The sequence below is a fragment of the Anticarsia gemmatalis genome, chromosome 24 (assembly GCF_050436995.1).
Source record: "Anticarsia gemmatalis isolate Benzon Research Colony breed Stoneville strain chromosome 24, ilAntGemm2 primary, whole genome shotgun sequence".
Lineage (NCBI taxonomy): Eukaryota > Metazoa > Arthropoda > Insecta > Lepidoptera > Erebidae > Anticarsia > Anticarsia gemmatalis.
The window spans coordinates 7,992,111-8,015,078 of record NC_134768.1 but is presented as its reverse complement, the minus strand read 5'-3'; the positions used below and the strand labels follow the sequence as shown (position 1 = coordinate 8,015,078).

Sequence of the window (22,968 nt, the reverse complement as noted above, 5' to 3'; positions counted from 1 at the left end):
TTACACCGGTTTCTGAGTACATTTAGCGGTCGTTTATTTATTCAATAGCGTTTTTTTTGTATGAGTTTTGATGCTATTGAATAGATAAACTACCGTTAAATGTACCCCAGAAACCGGGGATAATTAACTACTGAATATATTTTGCTGAAAAATAGGTTTTCGAGCAACTTTATGAATACTTTTCATCGCATAAAATGTCTCGGATTTCTTGTTTTAAGATCATTGTAATATTGAAATAGTTTCTTGGAAGAATCAATAGTGCACGCCAACGTTACTTAACAAAGTTCATTTAAGGACAAAATGGATATAATTATGCCTTTATAGGTACTAAAGGTTTTATTGTTTTGTATATTTATGGCTTTAGACCTTAATTTTTTGGCTATAATTAATTTTAATTATGTTTATCATTCAATATAGTACCTTTTTACCCGTGATATTTATCCAAATGTATTCTATAGAATCATTTTTTTTAATATACTTAAACACGAACATAATTTTTGTATGAAATACAACAGCGTTTTATCATTTACTATGTTAATTCACCAAACTTTTGGCTATTTCTAGTTATTTTGTCGTGTGAACGACTTATCATAATCCATACTAATATTTTAAATGCGAAAGTAACTCTGTCTGTCTGTCTGTCTGTTACTCAATCACGCCTAACCTACTGAACCAATTTGCATGAAATTTGGTATGGAGATATTTTGATACCCGAGAACGGACATAGGCTACTTGTTATCCCAGGAAAATGACACATTCCCAAGGAAAAGTTTAGGTGGCGGACGAAATCGCGGGTAGAAGCTAGTATATCATATATTACACTTATCATACATAATATATTTACAATTGGGCTTCTAATGATACTATAATGTAAATTAGAAAACGCAAAGAGGTAAAGCTAAATGATGCTTATTTAAAAGTGGTGAACAGTCTAAGTAAATAAATAAATATACTTGCTGCGTAACTAGTGCCATCTATAACACGGTCATCGTTTCAATTACATTTCCGATCATCTTCTGAATACTAATAAGGTTTTCATTGAGTAAATCTTAATTAATTCTGAATTGGTCAAGTACGAATAGACGGATGAGAATTTATTACAGCATTGTTCCTTTTGCCTGTTATTATTCAAATTACATCAATTAATTATATTTTAATTTTCTTTGAATGATGATGATTGTTATTGTAATGTCCTTTCGAATTTTACTTAACTGAGTCATGCGGCTCTGCTTGCCTCCCAACTTTCATCTCCTAATACAATCACTAAAGGATCGATATTTGAGACATATCTTCGCTTGCGGATTATCAATCGGTTCGTTCGTTTACCCTAACAAAGGAACATACAGATTGACACACGGGCATTCGTTATTAACAATGCTTTTATTATGGAATTGATTTTGAGTAATTTTGACCAAGACTTCGGCTAAGATCAAAGATTTAAGTGTAAATAATATCAACAATAATATGCTTGAGTGTAAATTCAGTTTACAAACTATTTGTGTGTCTTTCATAAGAATGTTTCTTTCAATTTACCATTAGTTCGTGAAGAACTGCAATAATGTTTCTTTAGTAAATATTTTTTCTTGATAACTCGTCTTCTCAGCTGGTGATTTCAATTCAAGTAAGCGTGGTATTTGTAAATCAATTATTCCTAGAACATCGTTTGCTGTTACGTCATCGGGTCACGCAAGCTCTACTGACCGACTAAGATACGTGAGAATAATCTTTTCAAACACGAGCAAAATATGCTAAAACTACGGTGGTAACTACTTCATTAACGGTTTTCGGAAGTTGGTGATATAGACTTGTAAGTGTGAGCCCGCAATGTATCGTGAATAAAGCGAACAAATTGTTGTCAAATTCGTTGCTTTTTTCAGTGAATTTAAATGATTTTATTTTTGAAGGCTAAGACGTAGATTTCATAAAAATTAAAAACAAAAAAATGTACGTGTGATTTTACAACTTGTAGACATTTAATTTTGTTTTTCTATTTTGCATTTTGCAATTAATAATAATAATTTTCCTCTTATTAGTTCAAGCTCTTTTAAATAACTCTAGTTTTACTTAAGTAAAGGAAACAGGCTCCAAATTAGTTAGAACTTAGTTTTTTTTCTGTTTTACAATCTCTCATTCGACTTTTCACAACTTTTCCCGACATCTATTGTTTTCTTACTCATTCCCATTTAATATTCATTCTTTTCCCTTTCGTCCCACATAAACGATTTCTATTCCAGTTACTACTTTATCGAGAGCATAATAAACCGATCAAGTAAATATGCACTACTAATACGTTTATAATCGCACTGATGTAATATACTTGCATCGTAACATCATGCCATCAAAACGAATAAAATTATTCCATTAGTGCGTATTTCCTCATATTTGTTTAATAAAGAGATTTGCAAACTGGCTTGCACCCTCAGTATGACTTGCGTTTTGAGATAAATAATCTATTGAAGTGCCGGAAATGGTAATGTGTTCCTATATTAAACTACAAAGTAAGCCTACTCCGGTTCTTCGAAAGAACATGCAGAATTAGACCTTAATTAATTTATTATTTACAACTTACATCTAACATTACAGGTAAACCCAAAGCGATAGTGAAAGTGAGATAGTGCGCTTCATAATCTTTCTAAAAACAAAAAAATAAATAATAAACACCAAAGAAAAACACAAATAAACATTTAACTTACTTATTTACACTTTGCTACTATTTATTTGGTTTTTGTCTACGCATAAGTGACGGGCAGTATGAGATAAGCTTACTACTACTAAATAATACTATATGGTTGAAAACATGATAATTTTCTTAAACTTACAGGGTGATTTTTATTCCCTGCATTAATATTATGTTTTAGTTTTATATAAAGCAGGCTCCTTCTACTTTGTGCAATGGTTGTAACGTTTTAAAGAACTGTTGCCGAGCCATGGAAACGATTAGTCAGCATTTTTTTCAGACAAAATCAGTGGATGACAGCAGTAGGTATCAAAAAACCATCGCTGAATTCTCCAAAAGTTAGACATTCCTCAATTCTCTCTGTAATCTTACTCTATAATAATTATTAACAAAATCCTTATAATTCTAAATTAAAGTAATGAAACTTGAACTGAATAAGTTAATTTGTTTTGTTGCAAACAGCCTTCAAGCATTGTATAGCGTTATATTATACAATTAATCATCACATGTTTTACTGTAAACTAATTCTTATGAAAACGGACATAATTGTGTATGTTTCGTGAGTGTGCTTTGTTTCGAGATAATAAGTCTATATTTAACTAGATTTTGATATAAATGATTATTGATTCAATCATTAAAATTATGAACATCTAGACTACAATGTTGTTGTTGTTTGTTTGTTTGTCGTATGGTTAGTGGTCAACCTAGTGTCAAAGTTCAAGCCGCCCGAGAGGCCTTTGACGTGGCTTAACGACAGTTATCTTAGTAGACAACAACCGGGACCGACTTTTATCGTGCCCTCCGAAGCACGGAGACGCCCAGTTCAAATACCACTATGCGGTCACCCATCTATGGAATGACCGCGCCAATGGTTGCTTCACTCACAGATCGTTTTTCCGACCGGTGAGCGCAGCTGGCTATGGACTACAATAAATATGCTAGGTTTACAGTACACGACTCGTTTCACCGTTAACCCGTCCCTGTCATTGCCATGCCAGTCCTCCAGTCGTTTTAACTGTCATCAACATCTCACATTAAATTTCCATGAACTAAAAGTGGTGATCGAAGGGTTTCTACGATTCCTATTACCCGTAATCACCATCAGAATTGTTTCACCAATATTCGTCACGAAGGTGACACGTCTATACCAAACGGTCCTAGCTACGCAGAAAGGACCCAATCCACACTGCCACCACAATGGAGTCAAGGCATGTTATCATTCTCCTGAGGGTAAATTTTGACACTCTTCATACTGTGGGTTGAGTCGAGGTGGTAGGAAAACTAGTTTCCATGTACATTTTAAATATAGGGATTTCACTACATCATAGATTTGACCCTCAGGAGAATGATTGCCAAGCATACCTAGCTCCACTGCGGCCAAAGTGGGGCCTTTCTGCTCAGCTACGTCCAACGTAAGAAAGATTTGTCGTACACGGAAACTTATATTTATGCTCATTAAGAACTACTTTGGGTAGTTCTTTATATGCTTTAAAACGTAAAAGTGTTCAATAGATTCGGATTCAAAATTATCAATAGCAATAAACAATAGGTATAAATAAAGCTATTTTTAACGGGTACGCTATTTATATCGCAACATTCATAATACATTATCTTGTAACTAAGACAACAACCTCACGTAATTCATAATTCACGGTTTGTATAATAACAGTTAATAAATAGCTGAGCACTAATATGTACCTTTAAGTAATTATGTCCTTCGTTTAACTAAGTGGCTCAAGGCACATCGAGATTAAGACTTAATTGTTGCAGGCATTTTTGCTAGAATTATGAGATATTAAGTATAATTTATGACTTCAAGGGCCAGTCAAGCGTCAGATTAATTATCTCCTGAATAAAGTGCCAAAATGTGCGTAAATACTTAAAACTGCTGTCAAAATTCCGCTTCTAATGGATATTTAGACGAAGTAAAACTTAGCCTAGATCTTTTTACGGAGCCACATATAAAATTTTGCATATTTATTTATTACTAGCTGACCCGCGCAACTTCGCTTGCGTCACTTAAGATAATCATAATTTTCCCCGTTTTTGTAACATTTTTCACTGTTACTCTGCTCCTATTGGTCGTAGCGTGATGATGTATAGCCTATAGCCTTCCTCGATAAATGGGCTATCTAACACTGAAAGAATTTTTCAAATCGGACCAGCAGTTCCCGAGATTAGCGCGTTCAAACAAACAAACAAACAAACTCTTCAGCTTTATAATATTATAAATATATAAATATAAATATATAGTATATATATAGTATAGAATCACAACTAGAGGATGCGTTTATTTATAAATTCTGGAGCTTAAAAGTAAAACAAGCCTTTTCAGACACTGTCATTTACTTAACGTAAACATTTCAAAATCGTAACGTTTTCTTTAATATGTTATCTAACAACAGAAAAATCGGCCCTGATTTAAGTTAAATAATTAGGTATCGGTTATGGTATCGTAAAAATTATTCGACGATGAACAATATTGAAATCATAAATTATAGAAACAAAGTCCCAATAGCGGTATCTAGCGACAGTTACAGTAAAACTATCACTAATTGATCAATTACATAAAGTATAAAATGTAAATATTTCACAGAAGACTATTGATCTCGCGGGCTGCTATTAAAATCTGTTAAGATATTGTCTGTACAGTAATTAATAGACAATCTAGACGTAATTGTTTTATGAATAATCAATACTGGGGCACGAATACATTGTTTTTCATTATTTACGATTATTTTCCGCGCAATGTTGTGAGTTATCGTGACTAGACGAACTTGGTAAAATAGTTCCTAACTTTTAAACTTTCGTATTCCATAGTATTTATAATGTAGTTAGTTTTAAGGTTTACCCAAAGTTTCGGAAATAAGAGATCAGTCAGCCCGTGAGGTCACTTGATGATATTTTCGCATTGCAAGTGTTTTATAATATTACATAGCATGTTATAAGGTGTAGGCAGAGGTGCATAAAATACACACACATTTCGCCATTGAAATGGTGAATGGTTGCCAATTACTGAGCACGTTTCAAAGCTGCGGGCTACTATCGAGAACTATTTAAATAGACTTATAGTACTTTGCCCGACCCAAATGGAACCTGGGACTAGTAGTTAAAAAAACATAGCAAAAATGCAGCAGTCCTAAGTCAATGACTCAATGAACAAAACAAAATGCTGCAAATATCTTTTATTTCATCTTCATAACAAATCGTAGTTAAATGCAACAATCTAGTAAGAAAATGCGCCACGTCATTGGTTCATTGCCACGGCACCTAGAAGATTACCCTCATTTTTTACTTCAAGACATCTAACTCTGTTACGCGTTACTTGTTTACGAGAGAAAATCTGGTTTAAGAAACTTGCCTTTCTAAGCAGAATTTCAAAATTGATAGCTTGAAAATCCTTGCCACAATAGAAAAAAACATCACAGGAATGACAATCTGTTAATCCAAGCGAGAGAGTCAATAAGAACGTTTGCGAAAAGACCTACATACAGGGGATTTTATCATTCAATTATAAGTGATGCTCGAAAGTATTTTTGTCGATACACGTCAAAGACAGCATAATATTCCTTGTTGCAGAACAGGAATTCTTTTTTCTTTCCTTTCGAAGCCGAGTTTGTAGCCTATGAATAGGTCTGGAGTTTTATATTTTATGTTTGTATTGTTTCAGTAAAGATGGGTTCGTTGCCGCGTGTGTCTGTGGTGAGCGGTCCTCGCAGTCTGGTACCGACGGCACCGCTGACAAAACACCTGGCTAGACTGGCCAATAGTGAGAACACAGCGCTGGTTTATGCTGGTAAGTGCAAAAGAAACTGAGTGAACTTTTACTATAAAATTAAATTATTTCTCCTAAAATCTACCTTTAATAAAGTACTGACTTGTGTAAAAGAAGTGTGTTTAGCTCCCTGAAATCTGAAAAAAGGTAATTCCAAAATGCTTGCAAACATATAAATCAATGTCACTAAAGAACACATGAAATTGTACCAAACGCTCAAAGCGTTTTTCTTTTAGAAAAGTGGTGTATACAAAATCACATATTTTACCACTGTCGAATACCGACAACCGGCTCGCTATCGAAAACAGCTATAGAAAAGCTTGATAATCGGTTTAGCGAATGAACTAAATTGAACTATTTTGGCAGTACATTTTAAATGTCAGACTCTCGATACTCAGTACCGAAAGCAGAGAATCACGCTACTGGATATGATTAGTAAAGAGAATATCATTAGACATTTGGATCACGGCATAGATATGAATGAGCAATTGACTCTATTTCAAACCGGGTCGTTCATGTCCTATGATTGCATGTTGCTCTGCACAATTACTCTGTTCTCACATAAAATTACCATGGACAGTGTAGCTGTGATTATTCACTTATTTACCCTCGTTGTTCAATTGAAATTATCGTAGTTGTAAACTAATTGATATTTTTATTACGTGATGATTGTTGATTATGCATTGTTTTTTTTCTAATTTGATTGTCAACAGTGTCAGCAAGTTTGTTGCTTCTATATTCTGTAGAGTATCTGCTAGATAAGTCTTTGGTTTCTTAACTAGCATATTGACATCAAATCACGCCTTTTCTTATGAAGACAGACAGACACCAAAGAATTTCACACACATTTCACGCTACTTTTGTTTCATTAATTTTTATAGATATTGTTTTACGTTACTTAAGAGCAACCATAGATGTACAAAAAAATATTCCTTCTCTTTTTTTTTAAGCCGGCTACAATGATATAATCGAAATCTAATGACCACTTGTTGAATTGGAACTTTGGACCTTCGTAACACAATTTTGAAACAGTTATCCTTACATCTACAACAAAGAATTGTACTAAAACGTGGGAGATTTGTGAAAAAATTCAATATCAAGGATGTTATTTATTTTTCAGATGAAACAAGTAGCGTTTGTGTGACGTATAACGAGCTGGCCGCTCGCACCAATGCGCTGGCTAGAGCTATAACTTCACGCGCACGACCAAGCGGCACCAACAGAGATGGAGACTATGTGATTGCTGTGTGTATGCAACCGACACACAAGTAAGTTATACTTAAGTATTATACATTCAGGCATGTATTTCGTTAAATTTGATCGGAATTAACGTATATTTTTTTTTGTCTTTTTAAAAGACAACACCCGCACTAAGAATTGCTCTTGTGTCGCGGGGACTTTTACAAACATATAAACGGACACAAAACACAACCAGACACGAAAAAATTATTTGTGGATCGCACAAATAACGACAACTGAGCAAAAAAATGTTTTAATCACCCTGGTAGATTCTAAATATAAGAAAATATACAAATAGGAAACGCGCCTATCTATTATACGCCATAAGCCATTTAATCTCTGCATCACCCCAAGGTAGACTGGCAGAAAATGCCTTAGGCATTAAGTCCGCCTTTATACAAATTGTATAAGAAGTTTAAATAAATAAATAAATAAATAAGCCGTACGCCACATTGAATACGTCCGAACTTTAACTGTGAATTAATAATAATGTTGTATTTTCAGTACAATTATGACACTCCTCGCGACGTGGAAGGCAGGAGCGGCCTACGTGCCCATGGAGCCGAGCTTCCCTCAAGCTAGGATCTCACACATCTTGAAAGACGCTGAGCCGGCTCTTATCATTTACGATGATACAGGTAAGAAACAAAATACTGTAGTTGTTCAATAGAAGTCCACCAACTCAAACGAATTCTCTAAATTCTTATGTTTGAAATTGCCTCTAGTATAATACCATATAAATGTACCAGTAAAGTATGGAAAAATTGCAGATTTGATGGCAAAATAAATTTGAAAATATAATGTTATAACAATATAAATAAATAAATATTTCATTTAAGTAATTATTTAATAGTATATGACAAACACGATTTAAAAATTTACCCCAATATTACTCAAAATCCTAAGACAATAACATAAAGATCGACATAATATTAATAAAAATAACTTCTTCACGACTATACTTTCACATTCAACAATAGATATTACAATTGCCTTTCAGCAAATCCCGGTATGTTCTCCGCGAGTGGCGTTCCTGCTGTATCTTTCGAGGAATTATCCCATGAAGCAAGCGGAATATCAGCTGAGAACATTCAAGATGGAGAAGTGTTGTCCGTCTCTAGAAACGATAGCATTGCTATTGTGTTGTATACTTCTGGAAGCACTGGGGTACCTAAAGGTATGTAGATGATGAAGTAAATGTTTTGTTAATGCTTTTGGGACATTATCTTAAGTAAATTATTGATGTCAATAAGTATGCAGGGCCATAATTATAACGATCAATAGTTTATTATCGTCGACAACTTTTGTTAAATGAAAATTACTCGTATTGTACTGTTGACATAAAACGTCGACTGTGAACAAACTCTGCTTAATAATTAGCTTCTACGCTAAATTCTAAGAATATTTATATCACATAGTCATACCTTCTATGGCTTTATTTAAACTATAAATCGACGGCCTCCGTAACGTAATGGTTAGTTGGTCCCCACACTATCAGTGCGTCGGGAAGTCGGTTCGATTCCCACAAGAAACAAATACTTGTCCGAACCAGAATTAGTTGCTTCGGGTAAAAAAAAAAACTTCTACAGAAAACAAATAGTGACAATGGCTATCATTTTTTTTCGCAGGTGTTCGTCTCCCCTACTCAGCGATCTGCAACCGTCTCTGGTGGCAGTTCCATACCTTCCCTTACGCAGACACCGAGACCAACTGTGTATGGAAGACAGCTCTCACCTTCGTGGACTCAGTCTGTGAGATATGGGGACCACTGCTCCATGGCAGGACTCTGTGGATCCTGTCCAGAGAGACTATTAGGGACCCGCAGAAACTTGTGAAGCTTTTGAGTGAGAATCAGGTAAGAATCATGACTTTTGAAATTGTCGAATGTACCTTGAATCATGACTTTTGAAACAATTTCTATACATTTTTATTTAAGAATAGAATTTCCTGTGGAAAGATTTTCTACCACTATCGAATATTGAAAAAAAATCTCATGTCTTTTAGTGTATTTCGTAAGACCTACTTCTTCAACTAATTTTACATGTCCGAAACGTAGTACTCAAAATTGACAAAAGAAAATAGCTCTACTGATATTTGCTAACAAAATGAAACTCATATTTGGTGGCGCCGATATTTATTGAAGTCATATATTTTGGGACTAAAATAATCCCGAAATACTTAATGTAAATCTCCTAAAATACACTACACACTATCATAACATAAGAAACTAACAACAATAAAAATTTTCTTTTCAGATCCAACGACTAGTCCTAGTCCCGACCCTCCTTCGTTCCATCCTCATGTACCTCTCCCTCAAGCCCTCCGAAAGACCTCTCCAGCACCTCAAACTATGGGTCTGTTCCGGAGAGACCCTCAGCAAGGACTTAGCTGCTCAGTTCTTCAAGTATTTCGGAGACCACAACGGGTACAAGCTGGCTAACTTCTATGGCAGTACGGAGGTGATGGGAGATGTGACTTATTATGTGTTGGAGAAGACCAGCCAATTAGATATTCATCCTACTGTACCTATTGGTAAGTTTTCATGTATTATAGTGTGTTTAGCAGAGATTTTAGCCACTTATAGTTACATACTATAGATAAAATGTCAGAAAAATTTACTACCTACCTGCGAGTGAAGTTACCCGTTGTCGTTTTTAGACTTTTATAAAAAATATATTTGGTGATTATTTAGTAAGTGTTATATTATGTAAAGTTTACAAAGCTTTTCGTAAAATCAACTTAGATTTTTCGATTCCTGCCAATAAATTACCTATTTTCATACAAACAGATTCAAAGCACCTAGATTACATTTTAATTATTTTCATGGACAGACATTGAATGTAAAAAGAAAAAAAGTGTAATAAAAAGTCATAAATCATTCAAAGGCAAATTTTAAAACCTTATTTCGTGTACGCAGGTGCTCCCCTAGACAACTGTGCAGTGTACCTTCTGGACGAGGAGATGAACCCAGCCCGGGAGTCAGAGCCGGGCGAAGTGTGGGTGTCTGGATGTAACCTGGCAGCGGGGTACGTGGGCGGACAGGGTGCCGACAAGTTTGTGGATAATCCTCATGCTGCACACCCAGGTAAATACCAGAATTGACTTTTTGTGATAGGGTAATTTTTAATGAAGCTATAATTGAGCAAGGGGTGAGAAATTACGAAAATAAACAATCGCAAGACCACATTAAAAAGTTGCTTTTTCATTTATGTGGCAATGTCAGAACGAATAGCTGAAAATTGATTAAAATACATAATAAACAATTAGTTAGCTTAGTATTTAGTATTCTTTTAATGTACTACCAATAAATTAAAGTTGAAATCTTTTCACTTTGCAAAAACCAGAAACACTGTAATAAGATTGTTCTTTGAGAAGAAGATTATAAAAACGTAAGCTTAAAAAAAAACGATTTCTGAAATCTAGCACCTCAAAATATTTAACCAACCTTTTAAAAAATACTGTCGAATTGAGAACCTCCTCCTTTTTTGGAATCGGATAAAAATACAGCTTACCTATTTATTTTGTCTCCAGACTTCGGTCGTCTGTACCGTACGGGAGACTTCGGCGTGCTGCAGAAGGGAATGGTCCTGTTCGCGGGACGGACTGACTCTCAGGTCAAGATTAGAGGTCACAGGGTCGACCTGCAGGAGGTGGACCGAGCTGTCAACAGCATTAAGGGAGTTGATAAGTGTAAGCATTATATACATACGAACGTAAAATCATGTCTTTTTCCAATAAGCCTTTGTAGAGACCCGAGAGCATTATTATATCTGCCCTAATATTAAGACCTGAATATGGTTGATGACTGCCCAAAAAATTACTATATCAGTGGCAAATGATATAATTCAAGCAATTACTTTAAAGATAGAAACATTTCATAAAAAAATGGGTTCAATGATTCAAACAATAAATTCATTTTATAGCCAACATATTAAAAGTTCAAAAGTGATATTGCTATCAAAATTCTTGTAGGAGTTTTGCAACGAATACGAAAATATCGAACAGACGATTTAAATTCCATATTATTGCATTATTTCTAAAGTATTTATTTCCCAACAGGCGTAGTCCTCTGCTACGGTCTGGAGCGTGGAAACCCAGAAATCCTGTCATTCGTGACCCTGGACCCGGCAGCCAGGACATCAGCTCACCACGTTGAGGCTCAACTTAAGAACTGCCTTACACACTACATGATCCCGCAGGTAAGCAACAGTTACGTTTCAAAAAATTATTCTGTTAGGACCTTTCCATGATTTCTGGATAAGTGTTTATTTTATAATTTAAGCTGTTGTCCACCACCGATCCGTATAAGAGGGAACTTGAAAACCATGATAGTGGCTGAGCAAAAATCATTCTAGAGAAAATAGGAATACAACATCCTTTTAAAAATCCTCTCGTAGTTCTCTAGTTTTCATTCTACAATGTTTATTTTCAGGTGATTGAAATCGAAACTGTTCCGCTTTTGGTGAACGGAAAGGTTGACAGACAGGCGCTGCTTAAAATGTATGAAAACACCAATAATAATGGTAAGTTTACACTCGAACATACTAAAGTTGGTCTATTTAATCATTAAAATAGGAACAATTATTCAATCTTATATTTTTTTCGACTACCTACCTACAATATGTCGTGCTGAAGTAACAGAAATAAGTTATTTTGCTCGAAAATCCATCTCTCGCAGTCACTACATATAACAATTTGCAAGCCAATATTTCGAAGTACAACAAATTACTCCTGTTTTTCTTGCAGATGACTCCGAGATTCCTCTAGATCTGGACTATTCCTCCGTAAAGCCTGAAGACATGGCGGCCGCTAAGGTTCTGTTCGAGACTGTAGGAGAGGTCCTCGGGAGGGCCGCGCGGGGAGCTATCTCCGTGAGGGCTGGCTTCTACGAGCTCGGAGGGAACTCACTCAACTCCATCTATACCATTACTCGGTTGAGGGACCAGGGATATTATATTGGTAAGTTAAAATGGTGATTAGTTGTTTTTACCCAAATGTGTAGACAGACTTGTACAAAAGAAAAATTTTTTTCATAGTTATGTTTACGAAAATACTTTATGCTTAGAACTCAAGCTGTAAATTTCAATTTGAAACAAAAAAATCTGATGAATTTAGAAAACATGTACTCAAATATCAAACTCATGTAGTATTAAATGCGTATAGGGCTTGGTTTAAAAAGACTAGCATAGTTATGACTTGACATAAGGACTCCGCGCGGCTTGAAGAACTTTGACACTAGGTTAACCACTAACCATACGACGAATTAAATAATTCAAACGAATGTTACAATAACAGCACAGACAAAAAACAAACATTATTATGCGAGTAGGACCGCTTCTAAAATAAAAGAAAGCTTGATAATAATTCAAAATAAATGTTTTTCTACAGAGATCAGTGACTTCCTCGGCGCCGCTAACTTGGGCGAGGTGCTGTCACACATGAGCACAGATCCCAACTCCAGCTCAGATGAAGACGAGCCGCAGTTCACCGCTGAGCCACTCGCTGATGAACACAAAGACAAAGTTATTGAGTAAGTACACCTATCAGTACAGTAATCAGTCAGCCTTGTTCATTTAGGTATCATGGATTGACAACAAAGTGACTAAATTATTGAATCATTCGGATTTGTATTTTGATTTGAAATCAGACAAAACTGCTTAATTTCGTCATTGAATGTATGACGTCAAAAACCAATTTGAGACTAATATCAACTAATGGAATAATTAGTCGCAGTGGATTATACAAAAGAAAGAAACAGTACCACATAATAAGTAGCAAGCCTATTGCAATATATTGATATACAATTATGCAGGAAAAAATGATCAAACATTTTAGGAACCACAAAAAACACGTGCATTATATTACAATGGGCCAAAATATAATGTTTTCGTCTCCTCCAGGATGATAGTATCATCGTTCTACAACAAGGCGGAGTTGGAGCAGTTCTTGAAGCATGAGATCGACATCAAGGACTACGCGGGACTCATCAGTGAGACCTGGCTCGCGTTACTTGAAGCTCGTCTCAGTGTTGTACTCAAAGATGGTGAGATAGTGTTCTATGATCATATATATCTTATGTTATGTAATTTTAATCATATCTAAAAACATTTCCTTTTTTGTTGCATTATCTTTATATGAGCATGAATAAATCTAGAACCTTCACATAACTTTCTATCTTCTTGTTGATTCAGAGATTGTCTATACAAAGCAGTTGCTTATTCTTTGCTTTCATTTTGTGTTATATTGGATCCATTGTCGTGATTTATTTAAAAGACCTCTGACCCAAAATAACACGTAGCGCCTACAGTTTGTCGCCAGACCTTCCTCGGTCGTGTCTTTACAGAGGCAGGGTTAAGCCACTGATAATGATTAAGTTGATTGTTACGAAATTTTAGAGAGGACATATGTATATGTCCTTCACGCCTGTTATACCAGAAGATGCAGGCAGATGCGAAAATACACCCAAGTTGAGCCATAACTATATATTCATATTCTTGATATTGTTCTGTTTTCTACAGAGTCATCATCTCCAGTAGCAGTAGCGCTGAACTTCGACGCTCGCGCGGAGCCCGACGTGGACGTCGCACAGTTCGGCGGACTCATGAAGATCATGATGTTCCTCGAGTTCGTGGAGGGATCTGTGAGGGACTCCATGCTGCCTCCTGGCACCGGTATGTATTATCAATAACTTTAGGCGTGTTCTAAAAGTGTTCTGAATTTTGCATCATAAAAGTAATAAAGATTGAGCCACTTTTGCTTTGTGTTAACATTCTGGTGCCTGATTACTTTTTTCCACTAGCAAAAGCTGGTATAATCTGTTGAAGACTACGTCTGCAAGACCTTAACATTCCTAAATACAAGTACCTATGCTATATAGCAGTCGAAGAATACAAAAGAGTTTAACTTAACACTCATAGTTATATGCAAAAAACTCTCTTGATAACGATATACATCAGTGTTAAAGACTATGTTTTTGGAAAATAGAAAAACCTACTTCTGAGTACTAAAATATTTACCAATTAAGTTATTTCTTATTCTCATCAGATCTGTGCATCACAATTCATTTAAAAATCTTTATAAACCTCTTAATTTTTTTATCCCAGGCACAGTCCTCCACTCGTTCATGATGGCGACAGCGGAGCACCTGTCTCCCCGCGACAACGTGGCCGCCATCAGAGCGCTGGAGAACGCCACCATGAACATCGCCTCTGAACGAGGGTTCAAGGGAGTCTTTACTACCAACACCAGCCCACTGACACAGGTACGTGTTCTTTTAAAAAAATAGCATAAGAAATACTATGGACCTTTTAGAAGAAGGGATCTGGAGTGATGGTTTTAAATATATGGTTAAACAAAAATGTGATTTTCTTGTTTGAGCAAAATTGCAGCTTTTTAACCGCTTGTGGTTTGATAGGTATAGTTTGTGGCCGGGCAAAATGCTTGGCTACTGCAATTTCTCTGGGAATGTTCTTAAAAAGGAATGGGGATTTCGGTGACAAGACCGATATATGGCAATAAATTTGCCCCCAATTAAATAGAACTCATTTATAAAAGGTTGGCAAGGAAAATAATAAGCGTATTTTAATAAATTATTCAAAAGGTATGGCTTAAACTTTTTTTTTATAAACCAAAAGGATTACGAAATTGCTAGTTTTCAAATATTTTATCCATTTTGGATACGCGATGTTGACTCCATATTTTTTCCTTCTGCAGCAACTAGGCACAGACGTGCTCGGCTACAAGACCCTACTAGACTATCAGATCAACCAGTACGTGGACCCCTCAGGGGAGAGGATCTTCGGCAAGGCGCCCGACGACATGAGAGCCATCGTCTGTTGGAAGCCACTTGAATAGACCTGTGAGTTTAGTTGTAATGTATTTAATAGTGTAGTTGTGTGGAGCCAGCCTTGTAGGAGATTCTGTTTGAACCTTTAGTACAAAAATGTTATGAAGATGTTGGAAATGATGAGCAATGTTGATTTAATCTTTAACGATGCAATGTAGTGTGAAATTTTAAATTTTTGACTTCAAACTTATGTTTTTTATTGATTATTTTGCTGTTCTTATGTTTACAATTTTTCGGTTTTAATAATAATGAATTTTGGTTCTGAGTAGCAAGCGTTAGTCGTTTATAATTATGTTTATTACTAATTGATAGATCACTATGTCAGTCAGTCACCTTTGAGTTATACATATATAGAAGTCTTTGCGCAATGCGCTTGGGTGTGCTGATCACGATGTTTCTTAAATAATTGGGTTGCCAATAAAATTTTATCATGGTACAAAATCGCCCCTCTGATTTTACCAATCGTAGTTATTTTCGGCGTGATTTTCGGTTATAGAACTTACTATTTTGAAAATAAATATGGCGCTGGCTTCACATTTATGTATACTTTGTTACGTAGTACTAAGTATTAGATAATATTGTATGTACCTTTGCTGCCTTGCCTAGTTAATAATTGTTGAATGTATTAGAATAATTGTATTAATGTATTGTATTGTACAAGCTAATGTATGTCGGATAATTAAAGTCTAATTCCGCGGGCACGGATACATACTATTATAAATTAATGATCAGTTTACGGATATAAACATCCGGTGGATCTATGATTAAATCCTATGAATTTGATAACAAATAGTGCAAAATATAGCCCAGTATATTGTATACGTGTAGCTAATAATTAAAAAAAATAGCAGCAAAAAGAGCATCGAGCAAAATGACTACGAATTTCGGTTGCGCGATTCAGCACTTGTCAAAATGCAGTCTAGTTTTAGTGTTAAACACTAGATGGCGCATGTAGTCACAGACTTTAAACATAACCTATTATTACAAATATTATGACATTTCGCTCTCTAAATTTTAAAGCTATTCATATATTGTGAAATTATATAAATGCCAGTTTAAATTAAGGCTATGAAAACCTTCTACGGGTTTTGTTCGTGTAAATGTTATTGAATATTATGTATATTAGTAAATAAGTATTGTTAGTATATAACCTCGCGAAAATTCTGTGTATATTATTTTAAATATCAGATTTAACTTTGATACTATTGCAATTTATTCTTGCCAGTGATATTTGTAAACTATCCAGTAAGACTTGTAAACTATCCAGTGATATTTGTAGACTATCGATGAATTCAATGAGCTTTATAAAACTTCTTAAAATGCTAAATTACTTGCCTAAAACCTTTTCTTCAAGAATAATTTGTCAGTAAATTGCCTAAATATCAAAATGTTAGGCCTATATTTGTAACAATTTAAGCTCGGTTTATGCCTACAATCCAGTGCTTAACCGTAGCGCAAATTCCTTTATTCGCTGTTAAAAATATGATATAAATGTCAGTTTCAACTTGTATTGTTTTGCGTCTACTACATATCGATCAAAATATAACAATTTAATTACTATTTTAAAGCTGTGATGACTAATATGTCAAAAATCTATTTCCGTATACTAATTACTATATCTATTAAGATATTATATATAGTGATAAAAGCTAGATCTCCAATATAATTAAGTTAGTAATAGTAGTGGTAATGCCAGTGTATGTATGTATGTAGAAATATTGTATACAAGTATATAAGGCTTGTATATACTTGCTATGTACACTAGTGAGTACACTATGTAATTTATTAATAAATGATAGTTGATTTATTATTGTATTTTATTTCATCACCAGTAGTTTGATGCAGTAGTACTACTTACACTAAGTAATTAAGGTACTAAAATGCTTAGTAATAGTAGTTAGTTCCTTCGTATAATGGGAGAATATCCTTTTTGATTCATAATAGTATTAATAATGTGTGTTTAGAACTAAGAAATAGCCTTAAGGATGTCACTATTCCCTTAACACAGTAATCTTCATCTGATAGAGCATTAAATGTTATAAGGAATTGAAAATATTGTTCCTCAGATTAAGAATTTTAATACTGATATTATTAGTGTATAGCTTTACCAACGAACTAGCAAGTAAGTAGTAGACAAAAATAATGATTCTGCGGGCGAAGATTTTGAAAACTTCTTCAATAAATCTAGTTTTATTAGGAGAAAAGCATATTAATAGCAAATTTGCGTCCTTTTTTAATTATATGATTCTCATATGTTTGGAGGTATATTTCCATAAATTTACGTGACTGGTAAAAGAAAAGTAATTCCATCTACATCTGCAAAAACAGGTAAGAATAATAAGTAAAAAAAATCTATTAGGTTTTACAATAATTTTATTGTAAAGACAGTCATTGCTAACATAGATTTTTAACATTTAAATTGATGTCATTTTTAAACATTTATTTCACATTTTTATCTTAAAACTAATGGTGAATCTACCACCGGTTCGGAAATGTAGGCATCATGAGAAGAACCGGCGTAAGAAACTCATGGCCTTCTTTTATATACCTATTATTATTTAATTTAATACATTATTTAGAAGATTTTAAACATATATTCAATATTTTAGTGATTGAATGAGCTTACATTAAAATGATTGAATTGATTTCAGTCACAACATTGAATTGATTCTCAAAGTTATATCTACGACATTTATTTTTTAATTTATTTTCTACAAGAATGATAAATTAAGTTTTTTTTTAAACTAGTATTCAAAAACAAATCTCTAGGCCGTTGGCTTAAACATACTCTTTTGCCTCCCGGCTATGCCGATTAATACCGAACCGAATATGCATGCTTACTACAAAGTAAGCCTAACGGTGCGAAATCTGTCAAATATCAGCATTTCTTCCATTCTGAGATAAGTTTTGTTTGTGAATACGAGTCCAAATAAATAAGTTCTTGGACACAAAATGTCAAAAAACCCCTTTACTGCCATTATTCGATAAATTCGTATTAATTACAATATTTAAAATGGCTTAAAAATTTTAAGATACCAATATTTCATTTATGTAAAAGGACTTTTCTCTCTCTATGATTAATTGATTTAATAATTCGGTGACAAACCGATTACTTTATTATTTTTGAAAACATGAATTTCACAACCCAAAATAAATATTACATATTATTTATTATACATACACAATAATTGAAGATACTGACTTCCCTTAACGACTATTATAATAATATCACTACACATCGAAAGTAGATTTTTGAAAATATCTTATTAAAGAAAAACAATCTCAGTACATCATTTTCAATAATATGACTCAAGGCCTAACCCCTCCTTCATTACGAGAGGAGACCTTTGCCGAGCAACGGGACAGTATTTATATATTTTTTATACCGGTAAACTTAATATTCAAAAAAAATCTGTTGATTATTGTTCTTTATAAACAGCTTTGTAAATAACATCAGTCAAAAGAGATACAAAGGATTAACAATCTACAATAACAAAAAATCTATCAATATTTGTGTAATAACAGGGTTCAAACTGAAAATTTTAAATATAAAACTTTTACTTATTTATGTCAAGCGAATATAGATGTCGCACTAATAATACAATAGTGCTGTAACTCAAAATACATATTTTATTAGAATCGACAAATAACTTATTTATGACTTCCTATTATGGGTGTAAAACGCTAAATGCTCTTGTGTTTCAGGAATGAAATAAAATATATTATTTTGTTACTCATAAATAAAAAGAATATGGTTGTTTGTTTGTCGTATGGTTAGTGGTCAACCTAGTGTCAAAGTTGTTCTAGCCGCCCGAAGGCCTTTGTCATGGCTTAACGACTGTTATCTTAGTAGACAACAGCCGGGACCGACTTTTTACGTGCCCTCCGAAGCACGAAGACGCCCAGCTCAAATACCACTATGCGGTCACCCATCTATAGAATGACCACACCAACGGTTGCTTTAACCCATAGATCGTTTACCGATCGGTGAGCGCAACTGGCTATGAGCGCCTCAAGAATATGGTAAGGTTATAGTGTAAAGTCTAATTGCAGTTGTATCGATATATTTTGAGTTCTTACACTATTGTATTATTAGTGCGATATGTTCGATGTGTGTTTCAGCTCTGAATTTCAACTTAGTGCCTCTTATTAATTACAAATTAGTGACAAAATTAGCCCGAAAATTGATCAAAATTGAAGGTATTAAACCACCTATTGCGGTAATAATATTTTTCGGGGTCAGGGTATGTGTTTACAATGTATCTGGACATATTAGACTTACACGTTAACACTTAGAATTAGATTAAAATATGTACATAAAACGCGCATATAGCGCTCATGAAAATGTTTACAGTATAGGCAGACTTACATTGAGATACGTTATTTGCTAATAATACGACTTTTTCCAAACAAAAAATGAAATCTTCGAAATAAATTATATTTTTGGTGAAAGAGAAACTAAAAATTCTTCTAAACTTTTTCTCTTTTTTTACCCTGACTCGCCAGTTTATAATTATTTGTTATTATTATCTGTAAAACTTTCAAAAATAAATTCATAATTTTGAATTTATTTAATTTTGGATTCATTAAATAGACAAGCTCTGTTTTCAATTGAGCTTCAAATCAGACCATAAAATGTTGTTTATTATCATCTCTTTAAAGCCCATGATACCACATAGCTAATCTAAATCTCCTTTTCAGTTATGATTTTTTTGACTTAATTATTTACTTTAAAAAAAAGTTATTTTTCCATTAAAACAAAAATATTTATACTAAATCACAAACGCTTTTGCTAACATACATTTATCAAATTATAATTATTTCGAAGATACTAAAAATATAATGATATATTAAATTGCAGAAGAGAGGTAGAGTAGAGTTTCTAAAACATTTAAAGCTTTTTATAATTGCGTGTGCTTATAATATAGGAATACGACATTTTGACAAAGTATACAGCGTGACGATTTCATTTTATAATCCGATTATTCTTATGGAAGTCGTGATGATATGTTTGTAAATCATTGCTTAACTACGCTTTCTCAGCAGTATGCAGTTTACAATTTTTCATATAATATTTATTTAAACGATAATTATAGATATAAAAATCAGTTAATTCGATCAAATAATGTATCGCCACGTTGTAATAAGTTAGGCCATCAAGAGGCTCGCAAGTACATATAATTACATTTATTGTTTAAGTAAATAGCGAACACATACCACTACAAGCATTTACAACCATTTAAAGTAAAATTATTTCTTAAATTTGTATACAGTCAAGTATTTTCTTCAACCTAAATACTTATGTCTTACCAAATGAGTATTGATAATATTAAAATTATAATAATATCATTAGAAACCTAAATTATAAAGTAAAATACTACAAAAATTGTATTTGGTTTTTAAAATTATTGCTGAGAAAAATATTTTAAATACTTCATTCTTTTTGTCGAAATAAGACGGACATTTTTCCAAAATTACTTAAAGGTTATTTAATTGGACATTATTAATAATAAAATATTAAAAATGATATAACTAGAGGTATCTCTCTCTTTTTTATTTAAATAAATAAATATTACCAAAGTATAATATTATTTACAATAGATACTAAAATTATAGAAATAATGCCATGAATATGTAAAATTTCGGAAGTTGTGCGAAATCCCTGTTAAATGTTGTATACAATAGTCATATATAAATGTCTTATGTGTCGTTGTTACTTTGGAAAAGAGCGTATTAGGGTAATTCCGGAATATTCCTAATTTGTTCCAGGAATGTCCACCTAAACGACTTTTATGGAAACAGCGACAGAACTTCCCTACATAAAATATTGCCGCGATGAGTAGAAATTAGGGATTTCGGAAACAAACCAATTTTCGGAATTACCCCAACGCACTATAAATCTTTTTAAAAATTTTACATCACATATTGCTGTTTTTTTTATTTTATATAATTTTCTTTGTATTTTAATTGAAATAGTAATATTATTTGTATCACATTTTATGCTTTTCTAATCCAAAAATTTAACATTCAAACAAAAGTGGAGTTTCATGCCATAGAACGGGTCACCAATGTATATCCGGCGGAAGAGAGACGAGACCTTCGACGGTTTTACGATATACACTCGATCTCTTCAAACGTGCACTTTAATCGAGACGAATATTTCTTTTTATACACAATAGAGGCGCTGATCACTTTTCACGTATACACATTTTTTATTCAAGAATATCGCCTCAAATGGTTTATTATAAAACGCTTTTGTTTCCACGCACTTTATCATATTAATATTTTAAAAACGATCAAGACTTGGGCCACAGCAGAAATAATATTTGAAAGTGCGTTTGAAAATATACCAGTTCCAGATCATTCTCCAATAGAATTCTGATCGGCGCCGTTTCGCACCCCCAACCGTATGCCATTCAATTATTTCTTTAAGAAAGCTTGGGTACGAAAAGATTCGTACAATCTCCTGCAAATAACATGTTTATGTAAGAGATTCGCGAATACAGTCATTGTTTAACTAGCCTTATGATTGTGCATTCAAACATGGAGTAATTCCGATAATTACTAATTCCTACTAAACGTTGCAATATTTTGTTCGAAAATTTCTAAAATACAAAAGCTTTTCTAGATACCACATCAATGACAATGACTAAAATGCATAGATTAAATACATTAAAAGGATCTGAAGTTCTTTAAGGTGCGTCCGAACAGCCGCGGGCTCACAGAGTCACAGAGTGAGTACATACAGCATACCTACTTAAGAAACATCAATGTCGTTAAGGGAAGTCAGTACCCTCAAATATGTCAACAGCCGTAATCTAAGCCGTAAAATATGGTGTATGTCTCATGACAATCACTGCATATTTAAATATCCATACTTTATACCCCCCGGTATCATAACCCTAAGTATCAGAAAGATCAAACCCCTCTAAAGTTTTAAAAACACCAATCAGAACCTTTGTCTTGTTGTCCACCAGAAATTAATACTACATATCTATTATACCATAGAAGGAATTTAGAATATCACGCTCTAAGACATATTATTATTTCTATTGCTTGTTCTAGCAAAAAGAGCAGATCATTTGCTGAAGATATCTGTGAGAGACCTAGCAAATACAAATAAAGAATTACCGCGGCTGTCTGGATCTACCTTTTGAAAACATTTAGTTATATACAAAGTTAATAAACACGCAGATAGATACTTGTAAATGTTAAACCACCTACAATCCTACATTCATAAGCCCTTCTCCCATTACGATACGCCCGCGCGACTCTAGTCTTGGAGACTAGTCGCCACGAAGTATCTCACATACATTTGTATGGAGACTACCAGTATCGTAATGTGAGAGTCTCCACACAAATGTATGTGAGATACTTCGTGGCGACTAGTCTCCGAGACTAGAGTCGCGCGGGCGTATCGTAATGGGAGAA

General features: G+C 33.8%; 1 protein-coding gene across 1 annotated transcript in view; it reads left to right on the top strand.

The window, feature by feature from the left end:
* The window catches only part of e (nonribosomal peptide synthetase ebony), a 46,749-nt gene extending 29,404 nt beyond the window's left edge, over positions 1-17,345 (top strand). The window contains exons 2-17 of the mRNA XM_076130554.1: positions 6,348-6,473; positions 7,573-7,720; positions 8,196-8,329; positions 8,692-8,868; positions 9,320-9,546; positions 9,947-10,223; positions 10,609-10,776; positions 11,223-11,381; positions 11,751-11,890; positions 12,124-12,214; positions 12,438-12,650; positions 13,080-13,221; positions 13,592-13,734; positions 14,210-14,362; positions 14,795-14,952; positions 15,405-17,345. Of these exons, the coding sequence (XP_075986669.1) occupies positions 6,353-6,473; positions 7,573-7,720; positions 8,196-8,329; positions 8,692-8,868; positions 9,320-9,546; positions 9,947-10,223; positions 10,609-10,776; positions 11,223-11,381; positions 11,751-11,890; positions 12,124-12,214; positions 12,438-12,650; positions 13,080-13,221; positions 13,592-13,734; positions 14,210-14,362; positions 14,795-14,952; positions 15,405-15,545 (2,592 nt within the window). The 5' untranslated portion in view covers positions 6,348-6,352 and the 3' untranslated portion in view covers positions 15,546-17,345. The remainder of the gene's footprint in view (positions 1-6,347; positions 6,474-7,572; positions 7,721-8,195; positions 8,330-8,691; positions 8,869-9,319; positions 9,547-9,946; positions 10,224-10,608; positions 10,777-11,222; positions 11,382-11,750; positions 11,891-12,123; positions 12,215-12,437; positions 12,651-13,079; positions 13,222-13,591; positions 13,735-14,209; positions 14,363-14,794; positions 14,953-15,404) is intronic.
* The last annotated feature ends 5,623 nt before the right edge of the window (positions 17,346-22,968 follow it).